Source organism: Mugil cephalus, chromosome 1 (assembly GCF_022458985.1).
Source record: "Mugil cephalus isolate CIBA_MC_2020 chromosome 1, CIBA_Mcephalus_1.1, whole genome shotgun sequence".
Lineage (NCBI taxonomy): Eukaryota > Metazoa > Chordata > Actinopteri > Mugiliformes > Mugilidae > Mugil > Mugil cephalus.
In genome coordinates, this window is record NC_061770.1 from 1,610,261 (window position 1) to 1,635,389 (window position 25,129).

Below are 25,129 nucleotides of genomic sequence, written 5' to 3' on the forward strand. Positions count from 1 at the left end.
ACAGTTACATTAGAATGCAGTCATTTTCATAAATGTACCTAATGAACTGGCAAGCGAGTGTATGTCTTCTCATAAAAATGAAACATCCACATACACGGTTTTGCACAGCAAATTTTCTAAATGACACAAATTTTCATTTGACACAAATCAATACACTGTCATGAAGTCATTACAGCATGTTCCATCTTATTAACACTGATTTCCTGAGATGACAAAACAGTTTCCGACAACATACAGTGTGCAAACATGTCGTATTCACTACACACAAAATATAGGCATGTTTTGAATCATTACTACAAATAAATGTGCCATCAGCTGGTGTATGGTACTCTGCATCGGAAAACTAGAAAACTGGTGTTCAAGATACTAAACACAAACATCATGATATATATGAATTCTACAAATACACTGACAAACATGTCAAATTCATCAAATGAGAGACAATGACATACCAAGTTTCCACTGTTCACTTGTCAGCAGGCAAACTGTGAAAAGTCGTCATCTTGGCAGAGATCCCAGCTTTTTACATTGTCTGTATTACGAGCTGGTTTCTTAATCGACTTTAAATGAACTCACAGAAGGGGTGGTAATGAGCATTTAACTCATGACGAGCTCGTGTGTGAACATCAAAGGGGAACCAAAGAGGTAGAAAATCATGTCCTTGATGAGTAAATGCATCTTTGGGCAAAAACAAAATAAATCCCCTTTGCCTCTACCACTGTACGTGTACTTATCCCCTTCACCACTATGGGATCAACTAAAGGATTATCTTATTATAAGTGATAGTGATAGAGAAATTAAGTTGAATTCACTTCAATACAACTGCTGTGATGCACATATGAATACTTTCAACAGTCAACACGCAGGTAAATGCTTCTGATAGCCTTGTGGTAAGGTGGTGGCTTTTATTATTAAAAAATATACTGTCTGACTGCATTCAGTCTTATGTAAAAGAATATAGTAACGTGGCGGTGAACACACACGTGAAGATCCCATCACACCCTGTCCCCTGGTCCTTAAGGACTTCATGTTCCACTATTCACATCTATGTTCTGATCACTCGTCGGAGTCTGGCTGAGAAGACTGTTCTTCTGCTGCATCTGCTGCTGGGTGGCTGGTTTCTTCTCTCGCTGTCTTCACAGAGCTTTTGCTGATGACCAAGAGGTCTCGCAGCTCCTTGTTCTCAATCTGAATGAGACAGTACGACCACATATTTAAAGGAATAACTCTTAAATGTCCTGCCGTCACACATTTTCTTCACTTAATTCTAGCTATGCATTTCATTTGTGAAAGGCAACAGAATTAATGCTTATGTCACTGAAAACATACAAAATGTAAGAAACAACAGTTGCATATAAAGTCCTGCTTAAAGAGGTTTTGTGGCCCTCAGAACTTTCTACATTTCTGCATAAAATGACTCAAAATGTGCAACACATGTAAGTGTGGGAGTAAGATGGGCTGGACAAAGGAGCTTCCTGAGGAGCTCAGAAAAGGAGTTGTTGTTGCTCTGCAGGCTGAAATAGGTTACAAAACCACCTATAAAGAACTTGGTATCAACAAATCCATAGTCAGAAACATTGTGTCGGAACCATCTACTCCCAAATATTAATAACACCAAAGAGATGGTGGTGGACTTTAGGAGGACAAGGTCTGCAGCAAGACACACAAAGATCTTGGGGGAGGAGGTTGATACTGTTAAACCAACACGTAAATGGTTGTCAACTTCAACAGCTGTCTGGACTAGAGGGACCACATCAATGTTGTGTACAAGAAGGGGATGAGTGGACTCTTTTTTCTGAGAAAACGTTTCAATGTCTGCAGCAAGATCCTGGAGATCTTCTACAAGCCTGTGGTATCGAGTGCCATTTCTATGCTGTGGTCCATGCAGTATCAGTGCCACAGACGCCGGTAGGATGAACAAACTCATCCGTAAGTAGGATACTGAACGAACTTCTCTCCATCAAGGACAGTCCATCCAACACACTCCTCAGCACACTACAGAGACAGCTTAGCTGTGCTACTACTAAATCTCCACCACTGTTTTGTGGCATGAAAACCCATATATCTTATCAGATCATTTCATTAGGATTTTGTACAAACAGTTGACATGGAATCTCTGATCAGAATGATTTCAATCACAATAGTTGGCTGTGCATAGGTACAAAAAAATCATGTCTTTGTACATATATCATTTAATATAATTTCACCTGAAATTGACACAGATGTAGCATATCGAAGGAGTACGGATTATGATCATTCACTTCAACCTAAATCTACAGCCATTCTCACCTCTAGCTGAGCGAGCCTTTCTCGAACAGAGCAGTAGTGCTGATCATCCACTTGCACTGCTCTTCTCATCACTTGGCCCATCTCGCATATCCGCTCCAGCTGGCTCTGCACTTCCTACAGTCGAGTCAGAAATCAAGACATTACTCAAAATTAAAATCATTCTACCTGCAGGAAACTTAGTTGTTTGTTTGTTTTTTTAAGCAAAGAAAGCTGGTGTACTTTGGCGTGGTCCTCGTGGAGGCTGAGCACAGGTTTGGTGTCTAGCTCCTTCTTCGCCATCATTAGCTGGAGCATCTGCTTGCGGTACCGACCCATGATCAACTCTAGTGCGTACTGGTGTTCTTCAAGAGACAACCATAGTTCTACAGAGACATGAAGAGTGTTGGTTTGATATAAAACACAAAAAATACAATGAAGGAGTGGGCCTTTACTTTTACCTTTGTTCTCCTGTTGTAGTTCCTTGATTTGAGTGTTTTCCTGAGTCAGAAGGACATGTGGCTTGTATTTCGTGAGCTCCTGAATCTCTGAACTGTCTTCTATGTGCTGAGAGGAGAGACATATCAGAAATATAAAAGGTACAGAATGGTTTGACTTACAGCGAACACATCCCTGCTGTATCGCTTCCATGGAATGCACCTACACCTACACTTACACATATCCAATTATATCCATGTATAGGTACCATGTTAAGGTGATCGTCCTTACCTTGTCGGGAAGGGCATTTCCCACTTCTCTCATACTATGGACTCTCTCGCTGAGGGCCCCGGACTGCTCTATGAGACCCTCGGCGGCCGTGTCGTGCTCTTTCAGCCTCTCGAGAAGGGTCCGAGCGTCGCCCAACAGTTTTTCTAAAGTGCAGGCCATTTAATAGTTGCTGTCAGATACTCTGTGCAACGCAAACGGGCTATTTAACAGACCTAGTCGGGGCAAATATCTCAAAGTGGTAGCTATATAGCTGCAGTTAGCCGAAGCAGCTCTAATACATTTAAAGCAGCGTAGACTGTGCTTGTAGACAGCTGGAGTACCGCGAATACAATTAAAAAAAAATAGCACTCTTTCCTGTTGTCAAAAGTCTGTCGTTTCCGTGTGAAACAAAACGATTACGACACTTCCGTATTATTATCTTCTTCTTCCTGTCGTATTGTGTTGTGTTCCTCTTAGAGGTTCATACCGCCACCTACTGGAGAGTTCACACCTCATAGAAATGACTGGAAACTTATGCTGTAAACCACAAAATGGATTTATAATTCTATTAATCTATGTAATACCCGCATTTTATAATTTTATTTCCAAAATATGACGTTCTCATTACCTCGCGTAACTTCATGCTGTGACTGTTGCCGTATTCAAGACGTCAGAAAAATTCAAAAACACTATGCTCAATCTTTCGCAATCAAAAACACAATATATGTCATGTACTTGGCGCAATAATGTATTCTATGATACATCTCGTTGTTGACTGCGCCTCTCCAGCTGCAACCCGCAACGTGTGGCTTCAGAAACTCTAAAGTAAAAGAAGAACTGCGACTGTCAGGGAACCAAATCAGGGAGACCGATTTAATTCAGTTGCCTGGAGCCTGGAGACATTCTGTTGTGTTTCTCTTTTAACAACTGATTTTTATATATGTTTTGTTAAGCCAGGCTACAAATCGATAAAAAAAAAACATTGCCAATTTAACAACATAACTTGATGTTAAACCTCCCGTGGATAATTTCGGAAATCCAGAGACTACCCGCCATCATCACTCTTTCCTTTGAGGTCTTTGGTTGAACTACCGTTGTGAAATATCGCGATAGCTGCGTCCATAATCACTACGTAATGTGCCGTGCTGCTTCTAGCGGCGCTGGTGACAGTGCTGAAAGCTGTTGGGGTGAGTTTTTAATTTATTTTCCTGTTTCGTAAAACAATTTTAACTTTTATTTGTAGCGAGGTTTTCGTGTGTTTTGTCTTGTCCAGGAAATCTTTAAAGTGCAGGGGTTTTTCTAGGACTCATAGCCATACGCAGAAATCAGGCCTGGGTGGAGGCGGCCGTGTTTTTCCCTCACCCATAAATCATCACACACAAGGGCCAAGGAGTACAGCGGTGCTAGCGTCTACTAGCCACGTAGCATTGCGAACGGCCTCACTACACCGTAAACTATATAATTACAGGAGTTGGTAGCATTATGTCTAAAATGCGTCAAAACGTACCAACGAGACACTAGTTAAGTTAAATTATTGTTGGACATCAGAGACGCACGCGGCAGAAGAATTAGGCACGAGCCACTGACAGCTTGTATGTAGCTTCTTTGTTGTCCCGTCCTCGTGCCGCTAGCCTGGATAACGAATTTCCGCTGTTTCAGGAGAAAAAAACTTATTACCATTTTTCTTGACCTTTAATTTGTGAAAGTCAACATATAGAATACAAAAAAAAAAAAAAAAAAGGACTGATGACTGTCGTGGGTAATCACCTTGATATCCACCAGTTCAAACGTGCCATTATAACCACATGTTTAGTTTAATCTAAAATAACTAACGTTAGTGTGTTTAGGGCAATTCGGATCCAATCCACGATAAATAATTTTATTCTAATTTAGCCTTAATGATCGCATGGATACAGACGACACATAACCCGAATCGCTTTGAAACAAAATAAGTGTCCATCGAATGTATATATTTTGGAGTGAACCCTAAAATATTAACATTGCATTATTTAGATGGAGGTTGCTATGTCTCTGTATCTATTATAATGTAACGCGATTTATTAGTTAATGCAAAGTTTCTGGTCAGAGATCCGAATTTAGATATCTGTGGCGATTACTAAAGGACTAACATTTCTGATCGGTAAAAATTTGAGTTAGTTTACGATGGAATGAACCTATCGCTATTAAAAACTTATTTTTTAAGATTCGGGAACATCCGGTAGTTTTGGCTGTTTAAGACTTTATAGCGTTAGCGAGATGCTAACGTGCTCCTGTTTTTCTACACAAGGTCATTGAGACGATGATATTTATATTGCACTGTTATTGTCGGTGTAATTTTGTTCGGCAAAGTCAAAAATGGCACATTTCCAATTGTTTCGGTGAATATTTTGTTGTCTATTCGATGTTAAATGGTTGGCATCGAACGTCTCCGGCAACGTCGCATGCCGCAACGTGTTGGATCAGGCCATATTGGCTGTTCCAGCTGAGGATAGCGGATTGCTTGGAAGTCACATGGCTGGTCCTGTCAGGGCGGTTGTTGTTTCGGGCCCAGATCAGGGGAGCAGCTGAGTGTTAAAGCTAGCGACACCGGAAAGCTTATGTTGTAAATGCTGTTTTCTCTTTGCTCTAGTGTGTTGTAGTGGTCGTGTTTTCAACGATCAACGATCTAAACAGTAATGTAGCTTAACACTCAGTAAGGCTTATACGGCCAATTGCTGCTGGTGAACATTTTTTTTTTCTGCGTCACAAGAAGCGGAGAAAAGGGGAGCACAAAAGCCAATTTCCTCCAAGGTTATTTTACATAACCTTTATCACACTTACTCAATCTATTTTATGATAACTGTCCTCTTTGTATTTGCCACCCACCCCCATGTGCCGTTTTAGTTCCTGTGGGCCTATTATGAAAGAGTTTTAAAAAGTGCTATTAAAGTATGTTAGATTTAATAATGGTACATGAAGGAGGGGCCTTTTGGCCACCTCCTCTCTCTACTACTAGGAATTCCATTTGAGCCTTTTCATGACATTATATTTTAACTGGGATGTGGGACGGAGTCATTGCAACACAGTCACAGCAGAATAGATATCATGTGTCTTAGGGTTGGCTCAACCAGCTTGTTTTCAGTGTGGGGTATTTAGGTCAACAACACTCTACGCTAACCTAGTGATGAAGGTCAGTTTCTGAGTTTCTAACTAAATTTAGAGGGGGAAAAAAAACACACGACACATGCACAATACTTACTCGGATTGCTTGAAAGATTGGCCTCACCTGCACTTGAACAGTACACTGAAATGACAAGACGACCTAGATCTGAAATTCTTACCATAAATTTAATTGCCTTGAACAAAAGTATGCACTCGGACTTGTTGGTTCACAGTTCTTGCTTGCTTGTCAGCTGCCTAGCACTGGGTACTCTATATCGAGGCATTTGAGGGAAACTTATTTTTGTGCTTGAATGTCTGAGTAAAGAGTCTGACCAGAAACAAGCTATTGGTGCTCAGGACTGAATTTTTAATGTACACATAATGTGAAACTCTTATTATCATGGAGTCTTTAATGGTTTTGTTAACATTAACTCTCAATCTTAGTCTGAAGGCAAAATAAGTAAACCAGCTTTGCTTTTTTCCCCCAACAGTATGAAGTGAAACAACTGAATTTTTGTACCATCCGCAACTGCTTCAAGTTCAGATCGCAACCAAGAAACTGAAGATAAACCTCCCAAAACAAAGTTGCAACGCTGAAGACACGTGGGGAACAAAGGGATCACTTCAAGGATTTAAAACACAAAGTAACCAAATCCTGAAACGACCAAAGAATACGAACACCATCAGCCCAACTGAAACACAGAAGAGAAGCAATCCTATGCCCAAGCGTATTCTGAGAAGACTATATCTGATCTGAAACCAGAAGTTTGTGCCTACTCAACAGCTTTGACAAAGCACACGTCCCAACGCTGCTCCTAGCCCTCCTCATCCTCACTACACCGCCGACTCACCACCGGGGTGTGGAGTGGGCTGCTATCTGCTAGTTTTCCCCCATAGATTCCCCTTCTTTCCCTCCCTCTTATTTCCCCCTCTGTTCTCACTGTATTTTTTTCTAAGCAGTGTTATTGCACCTGCGTTTGCCTTTTTTGCGCTAGATTTCTCCCCCTTTTTTTACTTTATGCAACCATTTAGGACTTGTGCCAGAAACTTGTAAAGTGTCTGTGTTTAACTGTGTGCGTGAAGAGGTCTGCAAAAAAAAACACAAAAAAACAACGAAGTCAACAACATCCTGAGAATTTCAAGATACAAGACAACAAGTAAGGTGGGTTGTGGTGCCTTCATAACACAAGACTTGTCAAGTTGACATCAACTGTTCTTTTGACTGCAGGATTTTTTTTTCCTGCCATGTTTTGACAGATTTTTTTTTTTCCCCCATAGAGTTTCTCTCTATAGGCTCCATAAAGTCAGTTGATGCCTTAAGTTTAATAAAATCCGTGCACTGTATTTGGTCAGTTCCTTATTTAAACACATTGTTTAATATACAAACATTTGAAAGTGGTTATGCAACATAGGGATTGAGTTTGGCCAGCTGTGATGATTTGGGACAGCAATGGAGAGGTTGTTGTCTGTCTTTTGAACACAAATAAGTATATCAGCTATTTTTTTGCTTCCAACTATAATTAAGGTGCTACTTTTTAAAATTTGGTTTGATTAAATCTATCTGGAGTTTGTAGCCTCATCAGTTAGGGATTTGCAATTTTTAAAATAAGGCCTTATCTACAGCAATTGTTTATTGCAGAAGTTTATTTCACAGACAGTAAAAGCAGTGTGGCAGTTTGGCTCGAACCCTGTATGTTTGTTGGTTTTTACATATGATTACACGTACATTGTATGGAATGAGATCAGTAAGTGATTAGTTGATGGTAAACTTTTGATCCTGTCATCTTCGTGACCTCTATATTGACCTTTACTATTAATAACTCCAATGCTTTTCACAAGCCAACTGAATTCAACTCCCTCCACCTACGAACTTTAAACAGGTTATTCAATTTAGGTGAACAATGATTGGATTGCCTTTCCACGCCCAACCCGCACCTTTTCCTACTCTGTCGTTCAAAGCCATATACCCTCCCTGATTTTTGCCTATTTCAACCCTCTCTGGGGATTAAAGCCCGCAGCTATTTTCCTTTGTTTGTGACACAGACTGGCTGACCTGTCTGCCTTACCCGTTATGTTTGTTCCTCTCTTCACCCTTGCAGACATCCAGCGATCTATCATTGGGTGGTTGCATAAGAATAGTACTTAACAGTCAAGCAAAAAATTCAAATCAAGTAATCGAGTTCAGCGAGTGCTCAAGCAAGTTTGGTCCGAGTTTATGGGAAAATATGGGCAGCCCCTGGAAAGGCTTTGTTGAGTTTACCTTGCCTGCGTCGCCACCCACCGCGTTCGTTAGCGCTGACCTGAGCAGCACCTCCCCTGTCGGACTCAGCCTGTCGCCATATGGCCGATCCGTAAGTGTCACCTTCCCACCACTTTTCTACGTGCCCCACCCCATCGAGCACCCATCCACCCACCTTGCCCTGCATCTTTGCTGTGAATGGCCTAACTTCTTTCATCCTTTTCAGGCTCCCGAGACTAGCCTCTCATCACTTATGATGTTGCAGGGTGAGAGGTGTTCTACTACGTCAGACTTTTTTGTACAATATAGCGAGCCATAATTTTTCTCCCGTTTTTAACTTTGCGTCGCAATCCATGAAAAGAACAGGCAAATTAGTGGACCACAATCAAATCAGGAAATGCAAATGCAGGCTTAACTTTATGAAGAGTTGACTTGTAGCAAAACTGAATCATAATTATACATTAATATTTAAATGACTTGTTCATCAGCGTTAAACTAAAAGCCACTATTCTTTATTAGGCGAAAGTTTTTCAACGCATATTTCACAATTCTACACTGGCAAGCAAACCAAATGTTTAGTCATACTGCCTGCTCAAGTAAGTTCATTTTGCATGTTGAAAGACGGTAAAGATAAAAGAACTTCCATGTATGATTTTAATATGTCAAGAATAGCTCGCAAAAACTCAGTACAGGTACGCAAGTACAGGGGCAAACAGAAGAGGCTGCTCTGGGACCCCCCCCCCCCCCCCCCCCCCCCCCATAACCCATGATCCATCACCAACTCTCTGTCCACTGTAGATGCACTGCTATTTGACCTGTCATCTGCACTTTGATTCTTCATCTTCAGTAGTTTTATTTTACCCAGGTTACATTTGCAACACTGCACTTAGACCACTTCTCCTCAACTGGCTGTTCCAGAAGTGGATTTATTTATTTTTTCTTGCAGTTATTAGTCTGCTTCCTCTGTAGAGCCCTTCCTGTATATTTAACCACTTAGTAGTGCTATAGATTGATCTAATGTGGGATTGTTGCGTTCGTAGAACCATTGTTTGAGGGACTTTATGGTTTTCTGTCTGATAATTTGAGGATTTTCCAAAGGGTTTGTGTATTGGTGGTGGTTATGAGTGTAGACGAAGTGAAATGGCATCGGAGAGATCTCTATATGGAAGAACTAGGGCTATTGCTGTGATACGGTGAACCCCAAAAAGTGGAGCTATATTAGAGGTCAACTGGACAGCATTGGAGAACCTAATGTTGGATAACACCTTTTTTACAAAATAACTGAATAATTTCACATCTTTATTAACAGGTGATTTAAACAATTACCAAAAAAACAAACAACAACAAAAAAAAAACGGTGGTTATGGTCCTTTTCAAAGCTTTTAACTTCTTCCAGCAGCATATCCAAGTCCTAGCCTCTGTGTCAGAAATGGAAAGAGGCTCCTCTGAACCTCCAGTGGCTCGCAACACTGGGTCTGCCCCTTCTACCTCCACTGGTCCCATGCCTATTCCCCGTTCCTCCTCAATGTCTTGCCATCCCCACCAAGGAAGTAAAAAACTCAAGCGGACTCCCTTGTATCAGAGATCAGTAAGGGGGCATGTGTGCCGGTGCCCATGTGACATTTGCTAACAGCATGGTTTGTAGTTCTGTGAAACCAGTTTAACCAAGGTGTTGAGGCAGATTGTGTTAGCCAGTTGTTAGTGATATTCTAGTATAATCACTGGTTGGTTATGTGCAGAGGTAGGTAAACTGTTACAGTTTTTGTCTAACCAGAACTGCATGAAGTTTCTTCAAAGATTCTTGGTGTCTAGATGCCTTCTGACCAAAATCACTCAACTAATTGAGTGAATTGTTGAATTTAGTGCATGACATGACCAGGAAGCGCGACACGGTGTTGTGTTCATTCCCAACATTGAGGTTTCCCCTCTTATGGCCACGTATTCCCGGAAGGCTCTAATGTAGCTTTACTCTTGCCTTTTCCCCCCTCCCCATTTCCTCCAAAGTGTGCTGTATTTGCATGTTTGATGTTTGTCTTAGTATTTTAAGGGTGGCATCAAACACTGCATTAAACTGCACCCTCTTTTGTTTGCTTCTTGTTGATCGTCTACAGAATGCATTTCAATACTTGCCTCTTCTCCTCTCCAGATGAGTTTTGACCCAGGCATGCTCCATAACAATGGGCACCCTGCGTATGCCAATGGCACAGGACCTGGCATTAGAGAGACTGGTGTGGTGGAGAAGCTCTTGACCTCCTATGGGTTCATCCAGTGCTCTGAACGTCAAGCTCGTCTCTTCTTCCACTGCTCCCAGTACAATGGCAACCTGCAGGAGCTTAAAATAGGAGGTAAGAGGCGCTGGATATAATATGGCAAATATCACTTGTTGAAAAGAAAAATATTTAAAATGCTTCATTTTCTGCTCTTCCCTTCTCATCAGATGATGTAGAATTTGAGGTATCCTCTGACAGGCGCACTGGCAAGCCCATAGCAGTGAAGCTGCTTAAGATAAAGCCAGAGGTGCTGCCAGAGGAGCGGATCTCGGGCCAGGTGGGGCCAGACCTGCACGCCTATCCCTTTACTGTGCTGCATGGTTATATTCATCCAGTTAAGGAACACCATTTTATTTTTGGTTATGTCCTTTGTCTGTCAACTTATGCTGTATATGGCCCATTGTGTTTTTTAGGTAGTGGATGTTCTTCCTCCTACCCCACATCTACATTAAAGAACAACCTCTTCCATCAATAATTACATTCACTTAAAATTAGGATTGGGTTGTGTTTGTTGGAGGTCTTGAATGTGGAATGCAGAGTGTAATTTCTGTATGTGTCCGTGTGTGTTAAACTCAGAGTAGAGTAGTGTCTCAAACACTAAAACATGTCTTGCATAAAGCACTCCGGTACACACAAGTAAGTTACTGCATCATTAACCTAAGATCAGCAGGGGAAGTCAGAGGCATGCCATGCCAAACTTATGTGTTTGGTTCACTGGTGTCTTACAGTTTATTCAGGTATAGAGCCATAGAAACACTTTTTGTACTGAAACACTGTCACACACTTGCTGTATGTCTTAATGTACCATTAGAATTCCAGCCATTTCATCCATCACATGTCCAGAAATATTTTAATAGGTCCATGTATTTATAATGAATATTCTACAGTGTGTTAACTGCCTCCACCTGCAATATTCCCGTCTCACTGCAGGTTGTTTCATCAATCCCACTGCACTTGGATGGAAAGTCTGCTCCTGGCCAGGTGCCCACTGGCAGTGTATGTTATGAAAGAAATGGGGTAAGATACACTGCATTGATGACAGCATGCTTGGTCAACAAAATGGTAATGTAATTAGAATTTCAAAGTTTTTTTTCACTGCTTAGTTTTGCTAAGTAACGTTTCACATTACTTATTTTAATGTAACGTATGCCCACTGTTGGCTATCACTTGGTAAATCTTCAACATCCATCATTTAGATGCATTGTCTTACTTTGTTGAAAATCTTGAATGTGAAATAAATTAAGGCTGTATCAGCTTGTGCCAAACCCTGTTAACAAAGATCGAATGCTGTGACTTTCCACAGGAAGTGTTCTATCTTACCTATACTCCTGAAGATGTGGAAGGGAATATCCACCTGGACACTGGTGACAAAGTCAGCTTTTACATGGAGACTAATAAGCAGTAAGTCAGACACTAACCTGTCAGTAAGGTCTTAATACGAGCATGAACCCGATTTTAAGTGAATTGTTTGTTTGTATTTCAGTACTGGTGCAGTCAGTGCTCGTAATATTCAGCTTGTGAAGAAAAAGCAGATGAGGTGCCAGGGTGTGGTGTGTGCTACAAAGGTAAATGCCGTTGATATCATTACATAAATTATTTCACCATATAGATATGAAATTTTACATGTTTTTTTTTTTGTTTGTTTTGTTTTACCAGTTATGTTGAACATTGTCATCTCTTTCAGGAGGCCTTTGGATTTATTGAGAGGGCAGATGTGGTGAAGGAGATCTTTTTTCACTATAGCGAGTTCAAGGGTGATCTGGAGGCTCTTCAGGCCGGAGATGATGTTGAGTTCACCATCAAAGACAGAAATGTAAGACTAAAGTTTTTTTTTGTTTGTTTTGTGTTTTTTAGCTGTACAATCCACAAACACTCAGCTCAATAGTGAACATGCGTTGGATCCGCTTTTGATCAATTTTGACACTTTTAACTGTTGAACAACTCCGCAGGGTAAGGAAGTTGCAACAGATGTGAGGCTGCTCCCCCAAGGAACTGTCATCTTCGAGGATATCAGCATCGAGCAGTTTGAAGGCACCGTTGTTAAGGTCATCCCCAAGGTTCCCACTAAAAACCAGGCAAGTACATTACATAAACTATATAATAGAAGGTGCTATGGTGGAAAAGAACATCACACTCTGACAACAATATTCAATTTTCTTCCACAGAATGACCCTCTACCAGGGCGTATCAGCGCAAGGATTGGATTCACTGACAAGGAACTGCCATTTGGCGAGAAAGACACAAAGTCCAAGGTGACACTTTTGGAGGGAGATCACATTCAATTCAACATCTCTACTGATCGCAGAGACAAGCTGGAGAGAGCAACCAACATCGACATCCTCCCAGACACCTTCGACTTCACTAAGGAGACCCGAGAAATGGTGAGTGTTTAACCACTCATATTTTGTACTGCATGACCACAGTCGAAATAAATTATTGACTGGAAAGGGAGTCCATATTCATTGTATTCAAATTGATATTTTATGTCACCAAATCTTCTAGGGGGTGATTGCAGCTATACGTGATGGGTTTGGTTTCATTAAGTGTGTGGATCGGGATGCCAGGATGTTCTTTCACTTCAGTGAAGTCCTGGAGGAGAGCCAACTGCACATCTCAGATGAAGTGGAGTTCACTGTTGTGCCTGTAGGTCCTGTTTATAAGCTTTTCAAAAAAGTATGTATTATGTTATTTCTTAAGAATGCGCATTCTAATTATTGTAAATAAGAAACTAAAATGTCTTGCTGTCACCAGGATATGTTGTCGGCTCAGAGGAATCATGCAGTGCGCATCAAGAAGCTTCCGAAAGGCACAGTGTCCTTCCATACCCAGTCTGAGCAGCGATTTGTGGGTGTTGTGGAAAAAGAGGTTCTTGCAACCACCAAGAATGCCAGTCCCACCAAGGGCAAGGAAAAGGTACAGTAGTTTATCAATTACTTTAGGTTCCCAACCTTCCTCATCTACCCCTTTTTTCCAGTTTTTGTTTTAGTTCTAATGTTCCTTTTTGCTTTCTCCAATCACTTCCTCCTGTTCATGCTCCTTGTTGGTTAGAAAAAAGACAAGGTAGGACTGAGACCTTCTGCATGAAGCTACATGAATGTCTCACAAATAAAGCGCTCATTTTGTAATTATACAAACCTGCCGTGTATCAGCAACTCAATACTGTAAGTTTGACTAACATTTAGTCTAAGAAATATTTGGATTTGTAGACTTTTCTTACCATCTTAAAGTAAAATTTCAACAAGAAATGCAGTGTAGGATTTCTGTGTTGTGATGTTGACAAACCTCGCTGTCTAATGGGTGTGTGTCTCTCTTATTGTTCAAGGGTAAAGTTGTAGAAAAGGTTAGTTTTTAAAGGCCTCTGGCCCTCTGATTGTTTCTTTTACTCCTATGCGCTTGTTCAGACCTTACATTGAATTCAGTCTCGCAATTTAGTCGCAAGTGACTATCTTGAGGTACCCGTGTTCAGAACTGGGATTAACGCGTATCTCCAGATGTGTATTCCAATTAACCCTGACATAATCTGGGGTCCAGTAGAATTTTGTAACAACTGCTGGTTCTAATGGATCTGTACCACTGCTTGAAAACCGAGCACTGTTTTATGTTTTGTGTGCGTGCGTCATGACTTTTCGTTTCACATGGCAAGTTTTTATTTATTGATCTTGTCCCTAACTTTAGTTGCACAAACCTCAGATTATAACGCCAACCCTGAAAGTTTCCATACGTACCAGGCATGTAATTAAAGTAAATGAGGAAATACTTGACTATACACTCATTATATATCATAATGACAGTGTCAATAATGAACACAGACTCTGTCTTTTTCTCATATTAAGTACTTACATTTGTAAATTCCTACTTGAATTTATTTATTCTTTAGTTGATTAACAGCTACGTGGACGGGACATTTTAGAATAGGAGTTGTACACTGTTTTCTTTTTCTAGACAAAACTCAGCTGATGCAGGAAGCCCCCTGTTGAGTGTAGGAGGTCTTTAGTGTGACTCAGAATGCATTGCGTTAACACTACCAAAGACTGAGAAATATGTGAACCAGACCACCTCCAATTGTGTCTTTAATGCGACCTGGATGTGTCCTGGGGGTGTTCACACCTGTCTTTTGCGTGATCAGATTGCCCAGATCGGATCTGAATGCAAGGTCTGAACAGGCCTTTCAGTTCACAGCATGGTATCTGCTCACCAATTAACAAAGGAAATCAAGTGCGGTCAATGATTCACTGAGTAGAAGGGCTGCACAATTAAGACAAAATGGTAGTCCTGGTTACACTATGGTTTTTGGGGAACAGTCTGTACAGTGTCTGTGTGTGTGTATTCCATATTGTTTTGGTCTTAAAAGGTCCAACATTACCAGAAATTAGTGATTTAGTCCCTTTTTTTTTTTTTTTTTGTTTACACTAAAATGTGAGATAATTGCTGAATGTGCTCTGTGGTGGCTCTTAAAACAATTAACAGTATTAGCAGAAACCCAACAACCGATTTAATAGTGTAAGTAGTCTATTTGTTGTCTGTGACCTAGTAAGGAGACCAGTTTTAAATTCTAAACTATATCCTCACTTTTCTAAGTATTAAATGCCTGTCATGGCACCTGTACATTTTTTTTTTTTAAATAAACGCTGTGATTGGTTCAAACAATTACTGTTCCCAATAAATGAAACCACAATAGTAATGGGTAATTATGCAGCCCTATATTGTAGCTGTTGTAGATGCTAACCAACTAGTCTGCTACAGAATGATGCATTGCACACACTGATGCCTCTCATGCTTGTATAGACTATTCACACAACGTGTTCTAATACACTAGAAGCACTAAATTAGATTTTTATTAGTTGAGGCCTTTCTTTTGAAATTGGAGATATTGGCAGCTAATCTGTGTTTTGAGAAAGCTACAGCATTGATGAGATTTTTGGACATGGCTGTGGCCAGAGGGATTTAGCGCTGCTCATACTAGTTGGAGTGATAATGCTTGATTTGTTTGTTTCTTTGTAGGAAGCAGAGGAAGGAGTGATTGCATATGAAGACTGTGGAGTGAAGCTCACTGTGCCATACCATACCAAGGACCTGGAGGGAGGAAGTCACCCTCAGACTGGAGACAAGGTACCTCCTGAGTGAAACTCTGTTATCCTTGAGATTAGATGTACAAATTCTTTATTTAAACAATGATCTTCTGTACCCCTTAATTTAGTTAGAGCTTGAAGCCCTGTAGTGTATTTTGCCTGTGCAGTTTATTCATTTGTCTGACCTCTAGGTGGAGTTCTCAATCAATGAGGTGAAGCGAACTGGCCAGCAGAGTGCTGTCTCCATCCGGGTCCTCAACCGTAATGCCTCCAATGCCAAAAGACTGCATGGATTTGTTGCCACACTGAAAGATAACTTTGGCTTCATTGAGACAGCAAATCATGATCAGGAAATCTTTTTCCATTACAGGTAGACATTTAAACTCCTAGATACTCTAAATGAGAGAAGCACTGATTTGTTTAGTTATATTCATTCAATTGTTTATTTTTGCTTCTCCTCAGTGAAATGTGTGGAGACTTGGAGAACTTGGAGCTGGGTGACACAGTGGAGTACACTCTCTCAAAGGGAAAAGGAAACAAAGTCAGTGCTGAAAAGGTTACCAAAGTGGCTGCAGGTATGAAGGCTTTCATTCCAGCTGTTCATTCCAGATAGTTCATATTCAGTATTTGCAGATTAGGTGATGTGTACAAAAACGTGTTTTCCTCTTTTAGTGAATGGCACTGGTGAAGATGTTGGTACGTCAGTGATGATGGGGAAAGTAATCCGACCCTTACGCAGTGTGGACCCCTCACAGACAGATTACCAAGGACTTATTGAGGTCACAGAAGAAGGTTGGTGTCGGGTTGTGATGGCAGTAATATTTAACGTTCACCAAATAAAATACTACTTTTAAATGCTGATGTTTTGTTGTTGCTCTTTCAGGAGGACCTAAAGGGCAGCATTATCCCTTTGGAATCATGGGTATGGCAAACAAAGCAGATTGTCTACAGAAAGGAGAACTTGTGAAGTTCCAGGTCTGCACGGTATCTCAGACTGGACAGAAGATGGCCTGTAATGTGGTCCCTCAGCGCAGAGCGATGGTGGAGTGTGTCAAAGACCAGGTAATGTTCAGTTATTTTTTATGTTTCTAAACCACAGTGCTACATTGTAGACTATGTTGCATTTGAATTGCTGCAAGTTTGGATCCTAAAGTTTTAGCTTTGATTTCCCCCAGTTTGGCTTCATCACATATGAAGTTGGTGAGAGCAAGAAGCTGTTCTTCCATGTAAAAGAGGTGCAGGATGGTCTGGAGCTCCAGACCGGGGATGAGGTGGAGTTCTCTGTTGTCCTCAATCAACGCACAGGAAAATGTAGTGCCTGCAATGTTCGCAGAGTCAGGTAGGAACCAGTACAGTAAAGGGTGTAAGACCTGGTTTTTAATTTTATTAGTTTATCTCTAGAAAAGGAAATATGGCAAAGTGAAATACTTCAAAGCTCATTGTGTGTCTCACATCATAGTGAGGGGCCTAAGCCAGTGGTGACGCCTCGTCCTGACCGTCTGGTGAACCGACTGAAAAGCATCACTCTGGATGATGCCAGTGCTCCACGCCTGGTGATTGTAAGACAGCCCCGTGGTCCTGACAATTCAAAGGTACTGTTAAGTTTGTTACTCATTTAACCACGTGGACAGTTTAGCCGTCCACAACAATAAAATGCCAATATATTGTAAATACAAAGTTCTGATTGGGGGACATTTGATATTATTACATATACTAGAAATGAGCAGTTATATTCATGCTGTTGTGTCTTTAATACATTGAAAATGTACTTGCTAGCCCCAGAGTTGCACCAGGTTCAGCTTCCTGAAACAAATGGAATAATTATAGATTTTTATGTAAACTCTTATTAAAGTTTGTCTTTTTCTATGCAGGGCTTCAATGTGGAGCGCAAGACTCGCCAGCCTGGTGTCATTGACTGAGCAATACAGAGCCTGGACTGTTTGGTGGGACACTGTCTCAAAAGGCAACAGCAGGGGATAAGGGAATTTGATTTGACACATGCTTGTACACAAACTCATCCACAGACATGCGCACACATACAGTAATCGGCATGTGTAATCTTTGTCCCCAATGATACCTGTGCGGGAACTCCTCTTATTCCACAGTTCCCTGCTTCCCATGTATGATGTACTTGATAAAGAGCTCCACACTGCAGTGTACATGGGATCTCTGAGTGTGTGCGTGTGTGACGTATCCTATCAGTGATTAGTGTGTAACAGAGGTATTTGTTTCAGAGGGCTTTGTCCCTCTAAATCAGAGTGATGACTGTGTGGCTGTTTATGTTCTGATCTTTTGAATCTGCTTCGTCTGGAATTCTGCACCTGTAGTTTGACTGGGTGAAAGAGTGTGACTGCTGGCATGTCTTTAAACCTCTGCTCCATTTTTGTTCCTCATACTTTTGCTCCTTTACCCATGGAAAATTAAACAATTTCATTATCAAGTTTCCTCTACTGTATGCTTTCCTACAAAATGCATAAAGCAAGTTCCCTCCATAAGGAGGATCATATTTGTCATATGTGCGAGCTTAAACTGAGGATTCTTCACTGCTCGGTTTTTTTGAGCAGTTTTAAAATGCTTTATTGAAGAGCTCAAGTGAAAGCATGGTGTGTGTGTGATGTATGTGAATGTCAAAGTAAATCTAATGGGATGTCCTTTTACCAATATGGAGCCTTTAGATACCTTTTTGGTATTCACATGCTCCACTTAAGCAATTTTTCCCAGGTGCAGAATTTCTTGTGGCATCTTATATCTGCAGTTCTTTTATACTTGTTTTCCTTGCACATATTTCTGCTTAATTTTTTTCCATTGAAACTCAGTCTGCTAATGAATAAGAAAGAATAAGGTGCCTAAAACCTACAAGCAAAATGAAAAAGGAAAAAAAAAGAAAAAAAAAACAAAAACAACAAATTTAGATGTATCCTCTGTTCCCAGCCAACCGCCAAAATATTCAGAACAATCTTAGGGTGGCTTTCTTTTCTAGTAGAAATAATACTGATATGCATCCCAAACCTGTGGGTTGAACTATACTATGTAATGTGTGCTTTTTTTTTTTTTTTTTTTTTCTTTTTTTTTTTGTTCTTAGTGAAAGTTCAAACTTCAGATATGGCATAAATCTAACTTAAAGATGGAGAAAAAAAACAGAATAAAAAATGCATCTAGAATCAGGTTATCAATTATTGTGCTCTGGAGTCGAAGTGGGCGAGCTGTTGTGCCTCAGCACATTGCGTTACTGTCAAGTTTAATTTCTTTGGAGATCACCGGGTTTCAGTTGAACCACATACAGAGGTTCTCATGTACTTTTGTTAATGGTCGAATGAAACGATTGAATTAAAATTTTATGAAAATCACAAGCTGTTCTGTTGTCCTGTTTCTGAGAAAGCCTTCCAGTCTACTGAGACAATTTAAAAGCATGGAATAATTGTGAAACGACACCACTGATACGCTCCAAAGACTGAATTTACTCAAGTGTGATGGCCTCGACAGACCTGCTTGCCAACAATTACAATTTTAAAGATAATAGTGTGCAGTGATAAGGTGAAAGTCAACAGTAGATGGCATGTTTCTTATGAAATGAGACTAAATACACCAGAGTGAAGTTAAGTGTCACTTTTCCTCTAATTGAGGATCAGATCCTCAAAGTTCACGAATGAAAGCTGTCTACAATACAATATGCCGTTCATACAAAGCAAGGACAGTCCATCAAATAAAATAGTACTTTATTTCCTTTCTTTTTGGATGTCATGCGAAATGTACAGTATGCCATAATACAGTATTTGCAAGGCTGGTAGATTATCTACAATGTACCACATGTGCATGTAAACTCTATAGCAATATTATTACAATATTTTGTGAACCTATGCCATGAACTTTTAAGTGACCAAAAGGACAGTATTGTGCAAACAAGTCGTGGAATAATTGCCTTACAGACAGGGAGTTTGTCGTAGTGTCACTGTTCCATTACTTGAAAAAGATCTAGCATCAGGCATGTGGTGATCTGTCTTTGATGCCTCCCTTTTAGAGGTTTACTGGACAGAATTCACTTGAGGAATTAAATGTCAACAGGCCTAAGAAGGCCTTTGGATCCTTCATGAGGAACTAGAAAACTGCTCGGGAAACAGCCGTATGGAATACTTTCCTTAGCCCACTTAGAAACAGATTGCTTGGTTAGTTCCAAAATGAATTGTAGATGGGGTTTTTATCTTAGCTGATCACCTACAGAGGACCACATGAAGCCCCCCTCTATTATGGAGTCTATTTAATCACCGGGGAAAAAACCAAGGGAGGACTAATATTGAACAGTACAGTACAAGAGTACAAGTATGTTCACTAAGTACTCTAAATGCAAACATTCTGTGCAAGTTAGGAGACTGCAACTGGAGTACGATGAAGTTTTCACCATATATTCTGACTTCTGTGACCTTTGCTTATTCTAAACCTTGGTACTACCCAGATATATAGTGAGTTCAGAGCGGTGAATCGCTTTCTTTTTAGTCTGAGATTGAGAGCTTTGTGCTTCTGACCACCGAGTCCACCACTCCCTTAGCTCAGTGGGTCCGGTAGGCCTCCTCTCCTTTATCTGGTTGGGAGTAACTAGAGCATGAGGAGGGTTGAAGTCTTCTCTGGGCAAGAATTTCCTGTTAACATTTACATTCTTCACTGGAACAGGTCGTTGTGGACATTTATCCTCGGTCGAAACAGCTGAAATCTCGCTGGCAGCATTCATACGAGCTTTTGAAAACATATCTGACTCCTCTTGAACAACATTTGGTCCACCCAAAAAATTGAGTCCCTGCATTTTGTTCTTGCATTCCTCTAGTTTAGCCTTGCACTCCGCCGCCTTTTCTCTCATCTCAAGGAAATGACATTGCAAATCTTTCTCATAGCCTTCCTCTGCCTTTAACTCATTTTCCCAAAATTGTATCTGCTCCATTTCCTCTTCATCCATTCTCTCACGAGCTTCCTCTTCCTCTTTTCTGACCCTCTGTTTTATCTCAAGCTCATAAATCTGTTTGTCTATGCATGTTATCCTAACTTGTAAATCCTTCAAACACATCATCTGACATATTATGGTTTCTCTGAGAGTGTTTTTCTCATCTTCAGTTGTGGCACAGCTGAAGGTGTACAGGTCAGATTTTGCTTCTTGAGTTTTTTTGAGGTGCTTGCCTTCTTTGCCCCTTGTCTGATTCCCCATGCAGCAGGATGTTTGGTGATCCAAGTCTGACATTAAATTCTTCTGACCTCTGGCTTTACCTCTGCTACTTGGTTTTAAGATATCTTTGTCAATAATGAGAGAAATATCCAAAGAGCTACGATTCTTTCTATCTGTCTTCTTGATTCTTTCTTTATCACAGGCAGTGCTGTAGACCTTTCCTTTCCCCAGACTTTCTAGCCATTCCCAGGCCTCCTCCATGAGTGTCAGAGACTTTCTCTTTGGCCTTTTCAGCTCTTCTTGTTTCTGTTCAGTTTCTTGTCTAAAACAGGACAACGGTGGCAAACTTTGCCGATGCAAACTTAGCGAACCACTGCCCCGCCGCATCCTGATTCCCGCCTCTTTCCTCCTTAATGGTGGACAGTGCTGGTATCTGCCTGTCTTTGCTCTGCTCATTTCATCACAGTGTGTGTCCCCAGAGTGTCCTTTGTGAAGAAGAGTGAGCTGGACTTCCCTGGCCTGCTCACCGTACTTCTCCAGCATCTCCAGAAGGCGTTCATCAGGCATCATGCAGCGCTCAAAGTCCTTGAATTTCTCCCTTAAAGTGTAGCGTCCAGATTGACCTAAAAAGAAAGATGGAACAGTGGCTGTCAGCTTGGTCCAACCACAAAGTGAATCAAACTGCAGACATGCTGTACATACTCAGGGCCTGAGCCAATGCTAGAACCACTTCTTGGCATGTTGTTTCCTCTGTAACTCCGCAAACCACACGTGGGATTCCATCCACAAACACCTTCACTTCCATTGTTCCCGGCCTGTGATCTTAAAACGACATATAGCGTGTGGCGCATTAACCAGGAACTCTGTTGTCTCTGTTGGCTGGAAGCGGTCGAGACAGCGTAATGACCATTATTAACATTCACTGTAATCTGTCTGCCCATCATGTAGTCAAGCCTGAAGACAGTTAGACCAGTGTCTACATATACAGCTTGTTCCAGTAATACAGAAAGAAGAAAAAAACGAAAGCAAATAAAAAAAGAATATCCGTGGAAAATATTGTCGGACCTACCTTTTTGTCCTGGCTGTAGCACAGACGCTCGGAGCCATCTGCTCTATGAATGTTGTGGTTGGGAGGAACAGTAGAGCAATTAAGACCAATTTAAATTCCTGAAGGCGTCTACCCCTGGCTGACTGTTTACAATCCCACCCATCTTTCTTAGATTCTACTTAGAAAGAAAAAATTATGAGAAACGAAATAACCCAAAAGAAAAATAGAGCAAGCAAGCATCCTGAGAAATTTGGGGGTTTATTTTCCTCTCAGTATAGTAACATATTCCAGATCGTTTTTATATTGACATGTGACTGACATGTCTTTTTGCATTATCTGCAGTTGTTTTAGAAAATGTCTTTGACAATCTTTAGGCGCACAGTGATGTCTTTTTTTGTTTTTTGTTTTTTGACACGAAGCAACAATGAACCATGCCGTGTGTATGGTAGACTCATGAACAGTGATGTCTTAAATATGTTAAAGATCATTTTAAGCTTGATGTATTTGTTTGTTGTTTCTGATCTCACAGAGCACTCAGCAACAAAATTCATCTATAGCAGGGGTGTCAAACCCATTTTAGTTCAGGGACCACATGCAGCCCAATTTGATCTCAAGTGGGCCTTACCGGTGACGTAATAATAAATAAATACAATTTTACATAGAATTACAAGTAAATTAGGATATTTTTTACATTTAATACATTTACATTTCCCTTTAAAATAAATGAATACATTTCTTCAGAAAAATAATTTCACACTGCTGTTTAGTTCTGGGTCTCACTGTTTGAGATCACTTCTGTCCACTTCCCGTACTAAAACAGTTGACAAATTAGGAATAGTATTTATTTTCACTGAAAAACTGCAGTCTTCTGTGTAATTTTCACAGTTTGAAATTTCATACTGCAGGCCACATAAGACCCTGTGGTGGGCTGGATCTGTAGTAGTCTATCTCTATATGTAGTCTAAACTCTCACATTTCCTGGTATCCCTTTCCAGCTCAAGAATATGTGCATTATCTTTTGGAATAAAATCTTTTGCATGTTTGAGTTCATTCTTGTGAATGTTAGAATGATGTATTCAGTAATTGTGTCCATCCATTCATTATCTTTTACCATTAATCGGGTAGGACCACAAGGAAGTGACGCCTTGCATGGCTAACACAGGAAGACAAACAGCCATTGCATTCACATGGACAAATACAACCAATTTAGAATCACCACTTAAGCTGCATGTGTCTGGACTGTGGATGGAAGCTGGAACCCATAGAGGAAGCCCTACGGGGACATGCAGACTTCACAGAGAAAAGCTCAGCAAACTCAGTGCTTACCGCTGCATCATTGTGTCTCTTAATGCAATTAGATTAATTCAACTATATTTATATAGTGTCAATAACAATACAAATTATCTCAAGATGCTTCACAAAAACCAGCCTGAAACCTCCAGGCCCTCCAGGCCTGAGGGCGACGGTGGCAAAGAAAACCTCCCTTTTAACAGGAAGAAACCTTGAGTAGAACCCAGCTCATATGGAGGGACCCATCTGCTGAAGGGTAGAAACAGAGAAGATAGAGAGAAAAGAAGAACAGGAGAAACAAGATAAACAAACATCTGCCATAGATACATATATCGGACTGAAGGAAACACATAGAACCTAATAATACAAAATATAGCTGATGATTAGATAGATACTTTATCTATCTATCAAAACAATAGATTGCATTTGTTTACAATTGTATTATTAGACCAAGATCTGACTATAAATGAAAACAAATTTATAGATAACTATTCCAAAGCATTACCTACCCTGTTTAGAATAGAATAGAATAGAATAGAATAGAATAGAATAGAATAGAATAGAATAGAATAGACTTTATTGTCATTGTACATCTTAGCATACAATGAAATTCTTTTCACTGTGACGAATAAGAGATCATAAATATATACCTGTGTTTGCTGTATGTGCAGCATATTGTCAGCTGTACATGTCAGATTAAATGTCAGAGTCTGAAAAATGTTCTTCTATGTAATTTATAATAGAATAAGCAGAATTAAGCGCTATAACACTTGTGCTTGAAAACACGTACTGTAGGTCCTGTACGTGTACTATCACCAGAGGAGCTGCTGTTTTTAGCTCTGGGTGTTCCTCTTTATCTTTCAAACAGGAAGGGTGATTACAATCCAAACGGAACATGTAAACATGCTGAATCCTTAGGAGCCACCGCTGTTGAGGATATACGTATTTTTCAGTGGGACTGAACAGTTGCATTCATTTAAAAGAGCAATGTTTCTCTATGTTTCACAGTTTCCTTTTGTCTGTGGTATATTTTGATCAACAATATCACATGATCGTCTACCCCTGATCCCTGAAACTGATTAGATAAGGGAAAATCACAGGGTTCAAACTGTGTACTGTGTGTTCAAACCCAAACAACTCCCAGAGGAGGAGCTAGACAGTGGAGCACCTGTTGTAATGTGCTAGAGTCTGACAGTCTGAGTGGTGATGATAGGAGTAATATGAGCTGGAGTAACTTGGGCTGCCTTCCTCACCCCCATCTATGTAAACCTCATATCCAGCAGCTGATAATCCTTCAGGTTTGTGGTGAGGAACACTCAGATCCCTCTTGACCATGAAAAAGAAATTCACCATAGAACAATTTAGTTCATGTTGTGTTTTTTTGTTCTTTCTTTTCTTTTTTTTTTTTTACCCCTGGTCTTTAATATCTTTGTAAGTTTACATCCATGTAACAAAATGGCACCATGTGTGATTGTCATTATAACAAGCATAGTATTTTCTGTGGAGAACGTACTGTACAAAGCAAAACAGCTAAACAAACTAAAAGTAGCAAAAAAGGTAAATAAAAGCAAAAAAGAATAACCAACAAGCGTTCAGCTATTTACACAGTTTAAAGTTACAGTAGAAAATAACATGTGCTATTACCATTTGGCATTATACCCTGCAGGTATTCACTCATCAAAAGTTGAAAAATCTGCTCAGTTTTGTAATTTCTGGAAGCTGAAGTGACAGACTGCCTGTTTCTAACTTGATCCCTTTAACTAGTTGCACCATAAGAAGAACTTTGACATTTAGGATCACATTCCCTAAAAATAGATCCTGCAAACTACACGGACAGGATGAAGGGACAGCGGGAGGAGGCTGTTACACAAATGAGAACTACACAAAATAACAGAAGAAACATTTTTTATATGTAACAGGAAAGGCTGAATAGATGCAATTCATGCAGAT

At 40.3% G+C, this 25,129-nt stretch overlaps 3 protein-coding genes across 19 annotated transcripts; 1 reads left to right on the plus strand and 2 right to left on the minus strand.

Moving 5' to 3' along the window:
- Positions 1 to 93: 93 nt before the first annotated feature.
- On the minus strand, positions 94 to 3,864 carry sike1 (suppressor of IKBKE 1). 2 transcript variants are annotated; one of them, XM_047597935.1, is made up of 6 exons: positions 3,602 to 3,864; positions 2,995 to 3,137; positions 2,727 to 2,832; positions 2,509 to 2,651; positions 2,290 to 2,403; positions 94 to 1,188 (listed from the first exon to the last, which is right to left on the minus strand). In XM_047597935.1, exons 2-6 carry the CDS (start codon positions 3,025 to 3,027, stop codon positions 1,057 to 1,059), a joined length of 528 nt encoding a protein of 175 aa, XP_047453891.1. In that variant the 5' UTR covers positions 3,028 to 3,137; positions 3,602 to 3,864; the 3' UTR covers positions 94 to 1,056. The 2 variants fall into 2 exon arrangements, with proteins under 2 accessions (XP_047453891.1, XP_047453885.1); XM_047597929.1 differs by lacking the exon at positions 3,602 to 3,864 and having other exon boundaries at positions 2,995 to 3,581.
- Positions 3,865 to 4,015: 151 nt separating this feature from the next.
- On the plus strand, positions 4,016 to 19,039 carry csde1 (cold shock domain containing E1, RNA-binding). Of its 14 annotated transcripts, none has more exons than XM_047597780.1 (24): positions 4,016 to 4,160; positions 6,606 to 7,276; positions 8,214 to 8,465; positions 9,750 to 9,941; positions 10,500 to 10,698; positions 10,791 to 10,957; positions 11,554 to 11,640; positions 11,927 to 12,024; positions 12,107 to 12,188; positions 12,308 to 12,436; positions 12,573 to 12,698; positions 12,789 to 13,004; positions 13,126 to 13,296; positions 13,375 to 13,536; positions 13,672 to 13,683; positions 13,946 to 13,963; positions 15,625 to 15,732; positions 15,884 to 16,062; positions 16,155 to 16,267; positions 16,365 to 16,484; positions 16,576 to 16,754; positions 16,868 to 17,031; positions 17,152 to 17,284; positions 17,564 to 19,039. In XM_047597780.1, exons 3-24 carry the CDS (start codon positions 8,340 to 8,342, stop codon positions 17,609 to 17,611), a joined length of 2,829 nt encoding a protein of 942 aa, XP_047453736.1. In that variant the 5' UTR covers positions 4,016 to 4,160; positions 6,606 to 7,276; positions 8,214 to 8,339; the 3' UTR covers positions 17,612 to 19,039. The 14 variants fall into 14 exon arrangements, with proteins under 14 accessions (XP_047453736.1, XP_047453793.1, XP_047453743.1 ...); XM_047597837.1 differs by having other exon boundaries at positions 10,791 to 10,900; XM_047597787.1 differs by having other exon boundaries at positions 9,753 to 9,941.
- Positions 18,244 to 22,216, minus strand: rassf11 (Ras association domain family member 11). Of its 3 annotated transcripts, none has more exons than XM_047597917.1 (3): positions 21,911 to 22,216; positions 21,544 to 21,663; positions 18,244 to 21,464 (listed from the first exon to the last, which is right to left on the minus strand). In XM_047597917.1, exons 2-3 carry the CDS (start codon positions 21,644 to 21,646, stop codon positions 20,122 to 20,124), a joined length of 1,446 nt encoding a protein of 481 aa, XP_047453873.1. In that variant the 5' UTR covers positions 21,647 to 21,663; positions 21,911 to 22,216; the 3' UTR covers positions 18,244 to 20,121. The 3 variants fall into 3 exon arrangements, with proteins under 3 accessions (XP_047453873.1, XP_047453863.1, XP_047453854.1); XM_047597907.1 differs by having other exon boundaries at positions 21,544 to 21,720; positions 21,911 to 22,215; XM_047597898.1 differs by having other exon boundaries at positions 21,544 to 22,215.
- Between the last annotated feature and the right edge of the window lie 2,913 nt (positions 22,217 to 25,129).

Coding starts and splice junctions, on each gene's coding strand:
- sike1 (XM_047597929.1), bottom strand. CDS start 3,153: ATGGCCTGCACTTTAGAAAAACTGTTGGGCGACGCTCGGACCCTTCTC. Junction 2,404..2,508: donor TCCACGAGGACCACGCCAAA/GTACACCAGCTT, acceptor ACTCGACTGTAG/GAAGTGCAGAGCCAGCTGGA. Junction 1,189..2,289: donor AAAGGCTCGCTCAGCTAGAG/GTGAGAATGGCT, acceptor TGTCTCATTCAG/ATTGAGAACAAGGAGCTGCG.
- csde1 (XM_047597780.1), top strand. CDS start 8,340: ATGGGCAGCCCCTGGAAAGGCTTTGTTGAGTTTACCTTGCCTGCGTCG. Junction 10,958..11,553: donor TGCATGGTTATATTCATCCA/GTTAAGGAACAC, acceptor GTCTCACTGCAG/GTTGTTTCATCAATCCCACT. Junction 16,063..16,154: donor GAAATCTTTTTCCATTACAG/GTAGACATTTAA, acceptor GCTTCTCCTCAG/TGAAATGTGTGGAGACTTGG.
- rassf11 (XM_047597917.1), bottom strand. CDS start 21,646: ATGGAAGTGAAGGTGTTTGTGGATGGAATCCCACGTGTGGTTTGCGGA. Junction 21,465..21,543: donor AGCATTGGCTCAGGCCCTGA/GTATGTACAGCA, acceptor CTTTCTTTTTAG/GTCAATCTGGACGCTACACT.